Here is a 15,669-nt window from a genome sequence, read left to right on the forward strand (position 1 = left end):
GTCCATTCGCGACTGGGGCCATACATCTTACATCGGTAACTTAGGATAACTTAACATGAAAGTCCTTTATCCCCAGAAACGTACGAAACACGGTGCACACGTGGATAGCTTTGGTAATAGTTCTAGAACGAATTATGATTTTTCCGTTCTTGAATCCCGACTATACGAACGTATCATTAAAGCGAGACGGTCAAAAATGTGAAAAATACCCATTTTACAGTGCGGCACGTGTGGGTTTTTACCCCAAAACTCAGTCGGGATTCAACTGCGGTGCGATTAAAAACAGTTGATTGTTTATCTGAGCATAACTGATCGTCTCGCTGAACAATCAGTAGTCGATTCATCGCCATATGTTAAATTTCAATTTGCGACATTTAACGCGCCATCTTTAAAAATTTCTCCGCGCTCTCCCGAAGATCCAGGAAATAAGTCCCATCCGCTGAGCTGCAGAAAGAGTCCCTCCTATCGTCCCAGATTGTTTTTTTTTTTTCGGAGGCCAGTGACCCCAGTTACGGCCAATCAGGGACGATCGCTAATCGCAACCCGAAATTTTGAATGTTCAGTTATGTCTGCATGGGTCCGTTTCCAAGTGCTGCGTTTATTCCGAATATTTTTCATCGATGAAAAAGCACGAACACACACGTGAAGACAAGAGAAAATATCGATCAGAAACGGCACACGCGCTCAGCTATTACGAGAAATGAAATTTGAAAGGTAAGGGAAATGCCGGATATAAATCAGCTGAAAAAGAAGAGGGTAAACAGAAATCGGCAAACTAAACTAAACTGAATAACGCAGTCAATCCGTCGCCGAAATTTGAGAGATGGATTACTGAATGTCAATACGAAGAGGAGAAAAAAAACAGGAAAAAAAAAATATGTATATAACTAAGAAAAAAAAAGAAAAAAAAACAGGAAATATGCCAGTTGTTCCCATCACTGATCGACGCACGTCACTCAGCCAGCGCTCGCAGTTAAGGCTTTTCAAACCAATTTTCACCCACCCCAGTCCGCACCTCACCCAAATGGCTGAGGAATTGGCCAAACTGATCCTAGTGTTCGTCGCTCAAGTTCGCATAATACAGATTCAACAAAGATATAGGCGAATTCCCGAACTACCCAGATCAAGGCCATGGTCGGAAATGGTAGAGCAAGCAAATTAAAGGTGGGCAAATGGAAATGATTCATATTAGAAACAGGGGGTTTTCCCCAACGAAGAAAAACGGGAGGGGAAGGAGGAAAACAAAAAGCTCGTTACCTTTAAACTCCAACCCGTAATCGATTTCATCGGTTCAAGTGTTCTAGACTCCCTTTTTTTCTTCTTTTTTTTTATACAAAATACGCCGAGCGAATGATTCAAAATTCCTAAGCTAAATATGGAAGGAATGGCGTCTTTACACACACATACATACTCGCACGCAATCACACACATACAGTTGGGTGAAAAAGGGAAAATGCATCATGATGATCCACTCATCAAAATTCGACGCTGTACAAAACGTCACCTCCTTTTCTAGACCCCAAATGAAAAAATGTTGTCGCAAATGAAAGAAAGAAAATGGAGCCGAACAAGGAGATGAAGAGAATGGATCAACGAGTCAGTTAAATTATCCGTCTTCTTTCGGTGGTGTAAACCATCCGTTCTTTTCGTGGATTTGGACCAGTGATTTAAAGGACTGCTGAGCGCGGGCCAGGCTGTACTGGCCTTTAGTAGCGCTGAACTGAATGCGAGCCTTGCCTTTAACCAGGGTAGCCGCAATCTGCAAAATCAAGGCTTCCATAGTGTAGGCTGAGCTCCAGCCCTGACGAGTCAGCAACTCCATGCATATGGCGCCACCCACAAGGACGTAACCCCCTTGGATAACAGGGTGCACCACACGAACAAAGGGCGGTTCGAAGGGAAACGATTCCTACAGGGAAACAGGGACATTTAATTAATGCTATTTAGTCTGGTAATTCATGTTCAGTTTCTTGAACTGAAAATTTGCAGAAATTCCAGGCTTCGAGGTATTTTTAACTCGATTCGAAGCAAATCTCGAAAAAGCTTTGCAAAGTGCGTCTTACGTAGGATACCGACTTGCCTTGAAGAGTAAATTTAATAAGATGTGGTCTCTTCCGTCTTTGTCTTTAAGCAACTGTAAATCACTGTGTAGAGGCGAATCTGGATCCACAGAAAGCAATCGTACATTCCATTCATAGAGACTGTCGTTCACTAACTCGACACTATATACTCCTACTAGAGAAAACTTTCGTTATAAACAAATAATGGTTCATGCTTATTCCTCATTTGCCTTTCTTGGAGCTATCCGAACGATATATGTCTCTCAGTTCTTTCATTAGGCGGTCAGTGGCCTGTACAGAACCTGATACGGCACCTCGAAGATAGTCTTGCCTCTGAGTTTGACGCAATCGTTCTAATGTGGCGAAATGTTGCGAATCCATATCCTCATCTTTCTTTTTACCTAGAAACGCCATGCAAAATGAACCATAACAATCACGGGAAATTAAGAATAATAGCTATTTACCAGCTGCATTACTAGTCCCTTCATCTTCCTCCAATTCCATGTGCAAATCTTCATCTTCATCATTTTCCTCCATTTCCTCTTCTTCTTCATCCTCATCTTCAGCATTTTGTTGCACATTGTCAACTTCTTCTTCTCTGGCAGGAGATGATGAACACGCTGACCCAGAACCAGAAGATCCCCTGCCTGAGCTTGAAGCATAACCTCCACCTAGGAAATTATCATGCTACCGTTAACCGGAATACCAAACCTATTTTCATTTTATTTTACCATCATTGCTTGAGGATGATGATAATGCTCGCATTGTAGATGGGGAGGTAGTATTATTGTGAAAGAATGGGACCGCATGAGCCAAGGTCAGCAATTCAAGATCAGGTGGCTCAGGAAGGTCATGAAGCCTACACAATTCTTGAACCAAAATTCTAACTTGTTCTAAAATCTACATAAAAATTTGAATTCAAATGAGTCCAATTAATTATGCTAGAGGATTTTAAAGTTGAACAAGGAAATCTTTACATGATTTTCACTGCCAGATGTGTTGCTTAGTATTTGAACAGCATTAGTTATCAGAGGATCTTCAACATCTGCAAACCAAACTGGAGGAGTAGATGGGTATGTTTCCTAAAAAGTTAGTAGGAAAAATAAAAATCTTTCTTCCAAGACAAATAACAACTTGTGTGTGAAGAAACTATGATGTGTTTCTAATACTAGGTTAGAATTAGGATATGCTTACTGTAATATTGGCATGGATATCAGATTTCTTTCCATATTTTCCTATAAACCTGCACGTTAATTCGTCGACACTAGCAGAGACGACTTGAAATCGTTCGTGGGTTTTAGTGAAAACCGATTCTAGGGTCCGTATCTCCAATTTAAGGTTGTTGAGACAAGCCATTTCGGATAATGGCAGTAAAACACGTTTTACGGATATTGCAACAGTCAACTCTGCTTTTACTTAAGAATCCATAAGTGTTGCGTTTCAAATTTTGAAGCGGGCACTCGGTTAGGTTGTAACAGTAAAAAGAATTTACGCTGAAAAAGATTTTCGTTTCCAAACAAAAGCCCTAATAATGTCCTACAAGATGAAGGAAAAATGGCTGGCTATCCCTCGCTCCTGGGTGGCGCTAGTTGTAACTGTACCCACACCATCTGGCATCCATTTATGTTAACTTTCTTTGCTTGAAAATGACCCATTTTTCTCACTATTTTCGGGTACAGCATAGGAAATCCAAAATCGAAGAAATATGAAAAAGTTATATATTTGTCGTGAAGCCGCACGCTAAATATAAAAAAATTAATTATTTTATAGATGAAAGATACAATGTAGCAAATACAAATAAATCAAGCAATGAAATCAATAGAATATTTCTAATCAATGCACTTTAGCTAAGTTGGATAGCTTTAGGGGTAGGCTGTACATATCTTTTTACGTGTAAATAGACGTATGCAGTAAGTTCAACAAAATCAATACACGAGATTTGTTTTGCAAGTGCTAAAATAAAAATTCATCTTACGTTTTAGTTAATTTAACAAATATTTTAAGTTACTGAAATGTTACGTTTTCAGAGAAGACAACCAATTTTTTACGGTATTAATGGCGGTAGATTTCAAAGTGATTAACACAAAAGAAAAGAATTTCGCATAAATTTTGAATGGATCATTTCAATACATTACAATAAATCTACCGCTTAAAATTAGATACCAAAAATGTAATCAATAAGAACATTGTTTTACTACTGTGAGATTTGTGACACCGTAGTAGCATAATACAGCAAATTTTACAAAGCCCATTGTACGGAAATTTTTCGGAATTTAGCGTCGGATAGCGGACAAGTGAATTAGATCTATGTAGTCTGAGTTACATCTACAGTATATACCAAGGTGTAATCGCGGCGTTCGATGTTTTTTTTTCCTGTGAATATTAAGTTTTTTCTATTAATTTTTCTGCCGTGTTTCTAAATTTTCGGAAATACGTTTACACGAATTAGTTGAATATAATCTTTCTGTTATTATTGGTCACCTTCTCTTCCCTACAGATACAATATTTTATGGTGGACTAGCAAGTTTTAGTGGAAGTCTGAATCGCATTTTAAAATCAAAACAGGTTCGACACATCTTTGGAAACTGTGGCACGGCTTTTAAAAAATTAAGGATAAATCGTGGGTTCATGCGACAACAAACCTTTGCAACAAATCCAATATTAATGTGTTAAATAGCACATATGATGGAAAAGTGAACTATTTTAGTAGTAGCTCATTAGGAATTCGAAAGTTGCAAGGTATTAATGTAGAGATTTGCTACTGACAAAATTCTTTACTTGTAGGCTTCGCTTTTGTTCCATATGTAACTGAAAATCTATGTTTAAATAAAAATTATTAAGGCACATGTCGAATCAATTAGAAGAATCACAAAGATGAAAGAAAGTCAACACCCCTTAAATTGTGATATTCATAGCCATGTAAAAGAATCTGCAATCTGGTTCTACGTAAGGCTGATGTACAAACAAGGTCAAATCCAAATTTCACACTTTTTTTTTTATCCTGTAAGATATCCATTTGTTAACTGAAGTTAACTAATGAACTACAAAATCTTTTATGTTGTGCTTCTCAGTGATGAATTTTCTCGTATGTTTGACAGTAGCTGGTATGACGTCTTCTGGGCCAATAAGCTACAATCCAAAATTTTTTTATTAGTCATTAACAGCATATTTTTATATACTATTGAGTTACCAACATTCTGAAAGTTAAATGATTCATACCAGCCCAAGAAACGACAGGCAATGTCGATTCTCCTTTAAAAAAATTTTTCCTTCGATTTATTGGAGTATCCCAGGGTATCCTCCATTTTCAAAAAATTGACACAAAACTATTGTAATGTTTATTGGCTGCACTATGATTAATATTTTCGTAGAAACGATGTGCAACAAGTGGGTGGGTAGGGCTACCGCTCGGCCCCGCGTTGTTTGGGTCGGTGATCGACTTAATTTTTGTGGGTTGTTTTGATTTTGCGGTGCGTGTTTTTCGGTGCATCTTGCACCGTTTTTCTAGCTCAATCAGGGTCGTGCCAAAAAAAGCCAAAAATCCCGATCACATTTTTCCGTAAGACATTTAGCCTGATATTTACTGGTCTTTGCCGTTCTCTGGAATTCTTTGGTGCTATTTCATTACACATTCATGTTTCAGCAGTTACATAAACCGGAAAAACATTTATTGTAGTTTAAGATTTAGGAATTGGACTATAAAGTACGAAATTTCTAAGTTGTGTCAGTGAAAGGTACCATGTGAGCAACATTAACGTATACACGCATATACGTCTCTAGCTTTATGTATACGCAATTTCACTTGGATACATCGTCTCAGCCCCGTTGCACCGGACGCTAAAAATAAACCCGCATTGATTTTTGGCCTAGTGAGCTTATTTCCGCGTGGGATCATGCGGTGCACGGGGTGAAGCTGATCGGGACCGAGTCCTAGAAAGGGTTTGCCTAGGGATTAACCCCGCGTAGCTTTTTCGACGATTTGTTGGGCCATTTTGGCTTTCAGTGCGCTTTTTCCAGTTCACAGATCTTCCGTTTTTTTTTTGCCTATGGGTAAGCAAATCTAAACTGTGTCAAGATAAATGATGAACCGAGATCCTAGACAGTTCCAATATCCGGTTCCGAGAACCGGTCACACCGCTTTCTTCCCCGTTTACCCTGACCTAAACCCCGATTTCTACCTACAAACTTGGTTATTGTTCAAATTTCGTGTGACACTTTGTGACCTTTGAAAGACAAGAAGAAAAATAAAGAAAATAACAATTCACGTTTTTTATATGATTAACTGGCAAATTGTATTACCCTTTTTTGGAAACAAAGAGTAAAGAAACCATACTAGAATTGGCAACCAACATTGCTATACCCCAACATTTTAAAACTAATGACTACTCAAGTGATGAAAGTAGGTGAAAAAAAAAAAATTTAACTTTCATATTTAAATGTATGTAATTTTAAGAAAGTGTTTATCCGATTGCCGCCAATTGGGTTCAAGACTAGGCCAACGTGGTCTCGGTCATCTAGCCCAATTTGGGCTAGGCTAGCATTTCATTGTCTACGTGAAACCCGGGTAGGTAAAGGGCACAAAATCTGAAGAACCGTTACCCACCAGATCCGGTGTCGTGCGTCCACAAGAAGACCAACGCTTATGGGCCAAGTACGTACCTCCCCACTGAAAGAGTGGCCATGTGCTACCCGCGGTTTAGGAAAAGATTACAGTTTGCTCCAAGCCTACAACTTCAAAAACTGGGGGATACAATGAATTAAATAAATACCCTCTATCGGATTTCAAATGTTTCAACCGGTATCAATTCAGAAAAGGAACCTCATCAACCGCTTCAATGTGGTACTCAATTCTGAATAGGAATACATGTCTTAATAACATAGCGCGTAGTACTTGAGCGTGCATCCCAAACGTTCATGACGACGATCTCACATTGAAAGCAGTTGATTTAAATTTCTGGATTAATTATTTTTTGATTGTACAGGACAGGTCTTTCTAGTTGTACCTCTGCATGTTGCAGTGCGCTAACATGGCATCCCATATCGCAACTGATTTTTCCTGTAGGCGGAAGTGAGACAAAAGGCATTCTTTTAGATTATTCTACAGCCATTTTCACTCTACGTGTCGTAAAGCACTATCAACAACTTATTTCTGTAATTTACTTCCGCAATTGCAGTTGGCGATTCGCTTGGCAGCGTCAGCATCGTGTAGGCACTTTGGGTCTGTGGTTGCAATTTTCCATTTAAAACGCAGAATTAAGAGAAACATTCATTTTTAGGAGAACACATTACTATTAATCATATGGGAGAGAACGGCTTTCGATTTAGTTGTACAGAGGTAAGAGGCAAAGCTTTCATTTAATGGAATATACAGGGCAAACAAAATGCTTTTATCATCTCATGGAATCATCGCAAATGGCTTGTAGTTCAGGCAAATCGCTGACACACGGCAAACGATTAACAGCAGCTTGGGTAATCCTCAGTTCTGACCATTTTATTCGCCAATGGAAGTCGACTTGAGGATCTTGCAAAAGCCCAAAAACTTGTTCAAAAATCCCACTGCAATTTTCATATTGGTGTGCTGTTCCACAAACACCAATTATAACCATTCCATGTGGATCTTTTCTTTCTTTAACCCCGTTTGGACTAAGGTTTGGGTTAAGAAGAAACCCATGGTGACACAACAGTATTTGTAGTAAATGTGAAGCCTATTATTGAAAAAAAAAAAAATGTTGATAATAATTCAAGAACAGAATAAGGCAATTACTATAATAATGGAACAAAATGTAGGCAAGGAACCATTACAATCCTACCTCGTCTGAGCCTACAGCTTCCTGGTTGTTGGTTACATCAGGGGAATTGAAGGTGATTTTAAGTCTTACATCCTTCCAGAACTGTTCAGAAAGCTTTGATACTGTGGGTGATTGCTTGTGAACTGCTAAAAGTATTTCGTAAAACCACTGGGTAAATTTCAGACCCATTTCTGGTGCTGTTGGTAGAGAATCTTGAATGTTTTCCAGAGAAGTTGTTGATGTTACACCAACTGAACTTTCTTCAGATTTTCCTGTGGCCCATAGCTCTAAAATTCTTGAGACAATAGTAGATTTCTCAGCTTGTCCGCTGATGGGAACTCTCCTTGAATTTAAATATTCAAACAGGATGGCCCTGGTCATTTTTTTTCGATTCAGAAGCCAACTGGCAGATTCAGAATGCAAAAGTATTGCGTCTATGGCATCTATAAATCGGTCAATAACAAAACACAGAATGTTATTGACTTTGGCACTGCAAGAATTATGAATTTGGGTAAATCGTAAAAAGCTACCATTGACTGAAGTGAAAGCTAGTGCTTTTTTCGTAGCAGTGTCGGCTAAGGAATACACGACATCATCTTCCAATCTTGAAAGTAAATCCCGAATTCCCGTGATTTCACCTGGCAGCATTTTTCTCCACGCCACTCTCTGCCTAAAAAACCCGGAAATAGAAATAAAAATAAACAACATGGAATCGATTCCGACAGGTAAAGCCTCTTCTGGCCACAAACTTAAAACGCATTCGGTTCAATTAAAGTGCGACTTGTCATAAAAAATTCGCCTCGCTGAAAACGAATTGCCTATTTGTACCTCAGTCGCCAAACTATCTATATAGTCTCTCCTCTATTTTTTTTAAATTTTGATTACAGTCGAAAAAAAAAAACTATATATATATATAGCCTATAGTAAAATTTTCGTGCTGTTTTCTTCTTTTACGATGAGAGCCAACAACACCAAAGAATTTATTCGTACCATCCGCGAACCTAATGCGACGGCACGCTTTCTTTTTCTTTTCATTGCTTTGCTAAAGTTTTTCCGTACAAATTAAATTTTTCTTTTTTTTTTCGTATCCCAAGCATCGTGTACTATCGGTTTATTTATTTGTTTATAACCAGTTAGACCAACCTACCTCACAAAAAGGGTATATTTTTATGTGTGCGTGTCTTTTACCCGTACGGTGTCTACATTTTTGAGATAAACAAAAGGCTATAAGTCATGTTTTTAAAAGACGGAATAAATCAAACGAGACATCCGTAGCCTAGAAATAAGTTCGACCATAGTCACGGGCGCAATTAGCAAGGGCCATTTTCCTTATAATTCTTTACGCATTTACGTTTTATTGATGGAAGCCTTTCTTCAATACTTTATTTAGCTGAACAAAAATGACCTTAATTTTTACGAATTGAGAAAGGGAACTTGCGTTGCGAAAGAAACAGAATGGAAAGGTCTGCCAAAAGTCGTGAAATTTCGTTCAAACGTCATTGGACGGAACTGGTGAAATACATAATAAAAGAAAAAGAAAAGAAAAGAAAAAAAAAAAAAAAGAAAACCAAATAAACTAGAATAAATAAATAAATTTAAAAAGCGTCAAGTTCTGGGTCGGTCATTCACCCTGGGCCGCTCGACAATGTTGGTACACACGCGCACAGGGCATGTAAAATACACACGGACCAGCAGATCCGATCCGATCTGAATGGGGGATTCTCTATTTTATACATCACATTTTTTTTTTTTTTTTCTCTCTCTCTCTCTCTTACTTTTTCCTGCTGCATGCATCCGCTTCTCTGCTGTTGACTTATTCTTCCATTGTGGTCATTAGTTTTGCATGCGTTCATCCGACAGGGTGAATGAAACAGAATGTAACAACAACAACGAAAAAAAAAAAAAAAAAAAAAAAAAAAAATGGACCGACTTCATACACATATCCCTGCTAATCATAAACGTGAATATACAATCATGGAAAGCCCAAGACTATATCGCACGTGAAATTCAAGTTACTGCTTCAAACTATAACGAAATACGTATGCCCACCTTCTTTAAGGTACAGCTAATCATTTCAAAAAGAAAAAAAAAAAAAAAAAGAGGGGACTACCTTATTGTTCTCTACAGTTAACGGGCGTGGGGTTGAATGAACTCGAGGGACGCGGCTGTCGTTTTTTGTCTACATTTCCGCGCCCTGGTCAATCAGTCGATCCATTTTCTTTCTTTTTTTCTTCTTCTTCTTCTTTTATATTTTTGTTTCCTTTTTCCTTCATCACGACAACCACACCGACGCGCTCTTGACGAAATTGCTTTTTTTTTTGTTTTTTTTTTGCCGTCGAACTGGCCAGCCTCCATCTGCCGCAAACCCCTCCAACAAATGACAAATAATAATCATTTAGTTGCCCAAAAACATTGTATGGGTGACGCCAGAAGAAACAAGAAAGACGGAAAACAAAACAGGATGGGATACCCATTTGCTTGTTATGGGCGTGTTTGGCTTTTGAGTAGAGAACGGGGGGGGGGGGCATGTTCATACGTTCATCCCGCCAATTTCTTTCCTAAAATCCCCCACAAACTTCACCTTATAGACCCAGACGAAGAGGTAACTAAAAATGACTTGCTTAGACTTGAACGAGAGATGAAATGAGAGGGGGGGGGGGCACACGAATGTAAGAGGGGTAACGGTGAGAAGCTTCAGAACGAGAGGTCAATCGCCCAATGTTTTTTTTGTTTTTTTTTTTTGTCTCAACACAGCAGGTGTGATTACCGAGGGGACGGAGGTCAGTCGAAGAAAAAAAAAATAAATAAATAAGACGAAACCAATTGGAATTGTAGATGCCAATTATGAAGTAATGTTGGGGAGCTATCTGATTTCATAAATAATTTGGAAAAAATAAATGAAGTGTAGTATAAAGGAATAGAACTTAAATGCAAGCCAATCCAATTGTATCACGTTACGCTGTGTTATGTGTGTGTGTGTGTGTGTGTGTGTGTGTAGACGTGTATACGATATAAATCTAATAAATGTAAAGATATGGATTTTTTATTTTGGGGGAGGCAGTTGAGGGAAACAGGGACTGAAAGAGAGGGGGGAAGTTGAGGAAAATAAAAGAAGAACAAGACCGTGGAAGAAAAAAAAAAAAAAAAAAAAAAGGAAAACGAAAAAAAAAAAAAAAAAAAAAAAGGGACTCGTTGTGTCGGTCATTCACCTCTGGGGCTCTGAAATACTTCAACATATAGGTAGGTGTATATGTAACCGATGTATTTGCTGCTGCTGCTGCTGCTGCATGGTGTGCCTGTGTGTGTGTGTGTGTGTGCAGCACGGGGAAAAGCAGGGAGGACTCCGGGATAACAATGTCAGGTATTTTCTCCACGTTTTATATATTTTTTTTCTCATTTTTTCTTTCTCTTTTCTTCCTTCCTTATTCCATTTTTTTTTTCTTTCTCCTTTTGTTAGCATTTTGGCTATTTTAAAAATGTTTTTTTTTTTTTTTTTTTTGCATTGATAGCTATCCTATAGCATTTCCCATTTGAATTGAAAACACGTTTAATTTGTATTCCAATTTGATCCTTCCTAAAGACGAGGGATCTCTTCTTCGAACAAAATGGAGCAGAAAAAATAAAAAATGTTTTTCATTTGTCCTTTCTTTTTTTTTTTTTTCGTTAAGCCATTAATTCGTTTTACTTTTCTTTCGGTATCAACAACTCCCCCCCCCTCCCAAATTAAATCCAGCCTGAGAAAAATGGTTTGAACTGCTGGACACCGAGAAAGTGAAAACTAGACGGAACACACAGACAGGAGCAAACGGCTATAAAAGAAAAGAAAAGAAAAAAAACAAAAAAACAAAGGAGAAAGACATGAGAACAATAACACGCATGAGGGTACAATAGCAATTTTTTAAATCTAAAACAAAAAAAAAAAAAAGAAATATAGAGAGAGCTACCCTATTTCACTCTCTATAAATATGTACGTGTAGGTGTACCCGACTTAAGAAATAGAAATAGATATATAAAAAAAAAAAAAAAATAGGGGGGAGGCGAAGATAGAGGGGGCGGATTAGGGGAGAGTCATTCTGACTGCATTTTGATGACACTTTTTTTTTTTTTTCTTCTTTTCATTTCCACGTACGTAGACATACGCTGCTCGCTTTTTAGTCTTGAGGCACCGTTACTAGCGTGGAGTTGCAATGGAGGAGAGGGCAAGGTGAAATCCGAGAAAGAATTCAATACAAAAAAAAAAAAAAAGAAAAAAGAAAGAAAGAAAGAGAGGGACGAAGAAGAGGCGAACCCAAGTGATTGTCTCCATTTCACTTTCATTTCCTCGACTCGAACATTGAAGCATTTTCTCTTGGCTTTCTCGCTATATACCTTTCCACAATTCACACGAGATATATATATATGTATACACGCATAAAAGGTTTCGACCTTTTTTCTTTCCCCTCTGCCTCAACAAGAATTTCTTCTTCTTCAAAAAAAAAAAAAAGGGAATTTCAAACAGTGCTGTCTTTTGTATAAAGAGACCAAGCGATCTTCCGTCGATCCCATGGGCACCTGGAACAAAAAGAGAAACGACACTTTCATTTTGGGGAATAGAACATATTTATGTATATGTACTCTACATACATAGGAAGGATGTACGTGTGCAATTGGCCTACGAAAAGTATTGGGTGTATATCGAAAAAAAAAAAAAAAACGAGTGAAAAGGAAATAAGAGCAGCGGGACGTTCGACACTCTGTGGCATTTCGCGGGGAGATGTAGACACTACGGGCGGTGAAAGAGACACACAAGAAGAAGACAATCAAGAGTTCAACAAAGGGCTATATGCTTTCTTTTCAAACTTCAAAGGACGAACGAACCTGCGCATCTTCGATTCGCATAGTGTTAAAATAAAAAAAAATTCATGTGTCTATATAGTCATACTAGTGTGTAGGCCTACTATATGCACACACACACATACACGGTAAAGGGTCAAATTCATTTCCGGGGTCGTGGAGAATCAGGAAAAGAGTGGAACGAAGTAGTCTTTGCATTTTTTTTTTCCACGAGAAATAGAGAATATCATTTGACACGTGACTGAGTTGCATTTGTTTGCATAAATCTTCATTTTCTTTCAAGTCAAAACTGCTGACTCGCAAAAGCCGGCCATTTTACAACCGGTCAATATAAAGCGCTGACTGAATAACAAGAAGACGCCAAGAATATTTTTGAAACAAAAAAAAAAAACGAAATTGAATAAAGAAAAAAAAAAAAAGATGGTAAAAGGACAAAAGTTAAAAGAAGAATACACACGCACGAGAAACGAAGAAGAAATGGAATACGTAAGAAAACAAAAAAAAAAAAAAAAAAAAAAAAAACGAAGGTACGTCCTAGTTCGCTGGAGGCGTTCGCACGTGGGGGTCACAGTCGGTCATTGCCACAATTTTTACCTTTTCCTTTTTTTTTTTTTTTTTTTCTCTTTCTTTTTTTTTCTTTCTTCTTCCTGGCTGCCTCTTCTTCACTAGACATATGCGATCGTACTTTTTTTTTTCTTTCTTATTGTATCGTTTCTCTCCGCCCTTCTCGCTCTTCTTCTTCGACATCTATAAAAGGAGAAGAAGAAGAAAAAGAAGAAAAAAAAAACAAGATAAGAGCAAGGGGATAAAATAAAATAAAAAAAAAAAAAAGAAATAATACTGTCGTATAAGACTTGACCAAGTTAGAACCGGTGGGGAGTTCACCCTGTAACCGCTGGCCGTCGTTATTATCATTCATCTCCTGGGCGTCTTTCTTTTTATTCTAATTTCACCCCTAATTCCACCACTCGTTCAGGTCAACCTCAACTAGATGCTTCCTTTTAAAAATAGAAATATAAAATAACCCACGGGCAAGTGGATCATCAATCAAAACGTCTACTCGGAAGTCATTTTGTTTCATTTGAGCGATCGTTACGCACTGGTTTGTGTCTCTTTGAACTGACGGCATCATCGTCCGTATCATGCAGGAAAGACACACACACACACACACAAAACCCCTGTCTATTAAAGAATTCTTGGCGAAAAGGAGAAAGAAAGAAAAAATGTTCAACTTTCTTATCTTTAAACTTATGTAGTTTATTACGTCTTGGATAAGAAAAAAAAAAAAAAAAAGAAAAAGAAAAAAGGGAGAACCCCTCGCTGAGAAGAACACGGACGATTTGTATCCGCCTCGGATGGCGACCCCCCCCACCCTCAATGCGGAGGTCTTCGACCCTTTCCAAGAGAAAGTGTCACTCGCTCTTTCCTCATTTATATAGACGTGCAGAACGTATAATAAAAACAAAATTAATAATAATAATAGTCAACGAAAAAAAAAATAAAAATAAAATAAAGAACCCCACAGTGCGGAATGAGTGGCCTACGTCATTCGACGTCACGTGCATTTCACAATTATGGACTTCCAGATAAAAAAAAAAAAAAAAAAAAAAAAAATAGAAATGAGGCTAAACCGATAAACTTGCTCTTCATCTTGCCTTCTTCTAAAAAATGGTCGCATTCTTCGTTGAAAAAAAAACAAAAAAAACCATGAACCAACTTCACCCACTGACTGGGCCATCTCAAGACTTTCTTTCGATTGCGACATTGCCAATGTGCGGGCGCTTTGGTCTGTCGAAAGAGGTAGACGGAGCAAACGTGACTCATTGGCAATGGGGGAGACCGAAAAGGCAGATAGTTTTACCTGGAACACCAGGAAAGGGGTTATACGGCGCAATGGCACGCCACGGTGGGCATACCAAACAGACCAGCAACGAAAAACGTAATTGATGTGTGGATTATACACAAGTACCCGAGGACAACCTACTGGCACACATACGTGCGCCGATATTGCGAAAACTTTCGTGACACAAGCCGATGTGGGGTCCTATCCCTCCCCCCCCCCCCCCCCCCCACCTACCCCTTCGCTTTTTTTTTGTTTTGTTTTTATTACTTTCAAATGGTTCCATTTGGTTTGTGAATAAAATTATGGTCCTCTATTAACGCGGTGTTTTAAAAAATATATTTACATTCAGCTCCCTCCCTCCCCCCCCCCCCCCCCCTGCTCACGAGATGACTTTGGCGCCGTGCACGTTTGGCCGCTAATTCGTGTAGAGTTGCGTCATCTGACCTCGATGTCACTATGTAGAATATAAATGGACGCCTGGTGTTTGCTTCCTTTTCTTTTTGTGCCAATGACGGTGGGTTTTTTTTTTTTTTTTATATAACGCGCGCAAATGTTACCTTGTTTTGTTTTGTTTTCCTTTTATTTATATATACATTTCATGTATAGCGTACTGTAAACACTACGATAGAACAACACAGCATTACATGTGTACACGTATGTGACATTTTTTTTTTTTTTTCATTCCATTTCATGTTTTGTTTGTTCTTTTCTCCCTGCATTATCGAATCGAAAATTGTGCGCATGTGGCTTTGAAGACTCTCCGGGTGGCCATGGGTTTTCTTCGTCGTGCGCTTCCAAGAGAAAAGAGCATTGCGGTCGACACCGAAACATAAGAATAAAAAAAAAAACTACATATATATATATATATATATATATAAGAAAAAAGAAACGGGGTAATAGTTATGGGGAAAGAAAGAAAAAAAAAAAAAAACTAACTAATAAGAAATAAGAAAGAAAACAAAAAAAAAAAAAAACAGCACAAAGGCAGAAGGCAGGGAGCAAAATTGCGTCACGACTGTGACCTACAGAAAACAAACGCAAAGTCCTGGGCTAGCCACAAGGGGAACGAACGAACGTAACCGACTGAAAGAAACAAAAAGAAAAGAAGGAGTACCCCCTGATGCACGCAACAAGCTGCCGGCTG

The 15,669-nt window shown here is 38.3% G+C and overlaps 2 protein-coding genes across 2 annotated transcripts in view; both read right to left on the minus strand.

Annotated features, from left to right (window-relative positions):
• Positions 1-1,253: 1,253 nt before the first annotated feature.
• Positions 1,254-3,643, minus strand: LOC130690211 (ubiquitin-conjugating enzyme E2 Q2-like). The gene is made up of 7 exons (XM_057513221.2): positions 3,255-3,643; positions 3,038-3,142; positions 2,792-2,960; positions 2,525-2,731; positions 2,291-2,461; positions 2,081-2,232; positions 1,254-1,909 (listed from the first exon to the last, which is right to left on the minus strand). The coding sequence occupies exons 1-7, from the start codon at positions 3,414-3,416 to the stop codon at positions 1,607-1,609; spliced, it is 1,269 nt and encodes a 422-aa protein (XP_057369204.1). The 5' UTR covers positions 3,417-3,643; the 3' UTR covers positions 1,254-1,606.
• A 3,686-nt stretch (positions 3,644-7,329) lies between these two features.
• The window catches only part of LOC130690154 (uncharacterized protein C3orf38 homolog), a 98,605-nt gene continuing 90,265 nt past the window's right edge, over positions 7,330-15,669 (minus strand). Inside the window, exons 2-4 of the mRNA XM_057513144.2 lie at positions 8,380-8,513; positions 7,871-8,292; positions 7,330-7,765 (exon numbers count right to left, since the gene is read on the minus strand). Of these exons, the coding sequence (XP_057369127.1) occupies positions 7,451-7,765; positions 7,871-8,292; positions 8,380-8,497 (855 nt within the window). The 5' untranslated portion in view covers positions 8,498-8,513 and the 3' untranslated portion in view covers positions 7,330-7,450. The remainder of the gene's footprint in view (positions 7,766-7,870; positions 8,293-8,379; positions 8,514-15,669) is intronic.

The sequence above is a fragment of the Daphnia carinata genome, chromosome 6 (assembly GCF_022539665.2).
Source record: "Daphnia carinata strain CSIRO-1 chromosome 6, CSIRO_AGI_Dcar_HiC_V3, whole genome shotgun sequence".
Taxonomy (NCBI): Eukaryota; Metazoa; Arthropoda; class Branchiopoda; order Diplostraca; family Daphniidae; genus Daphnia; species Daphnia carinata.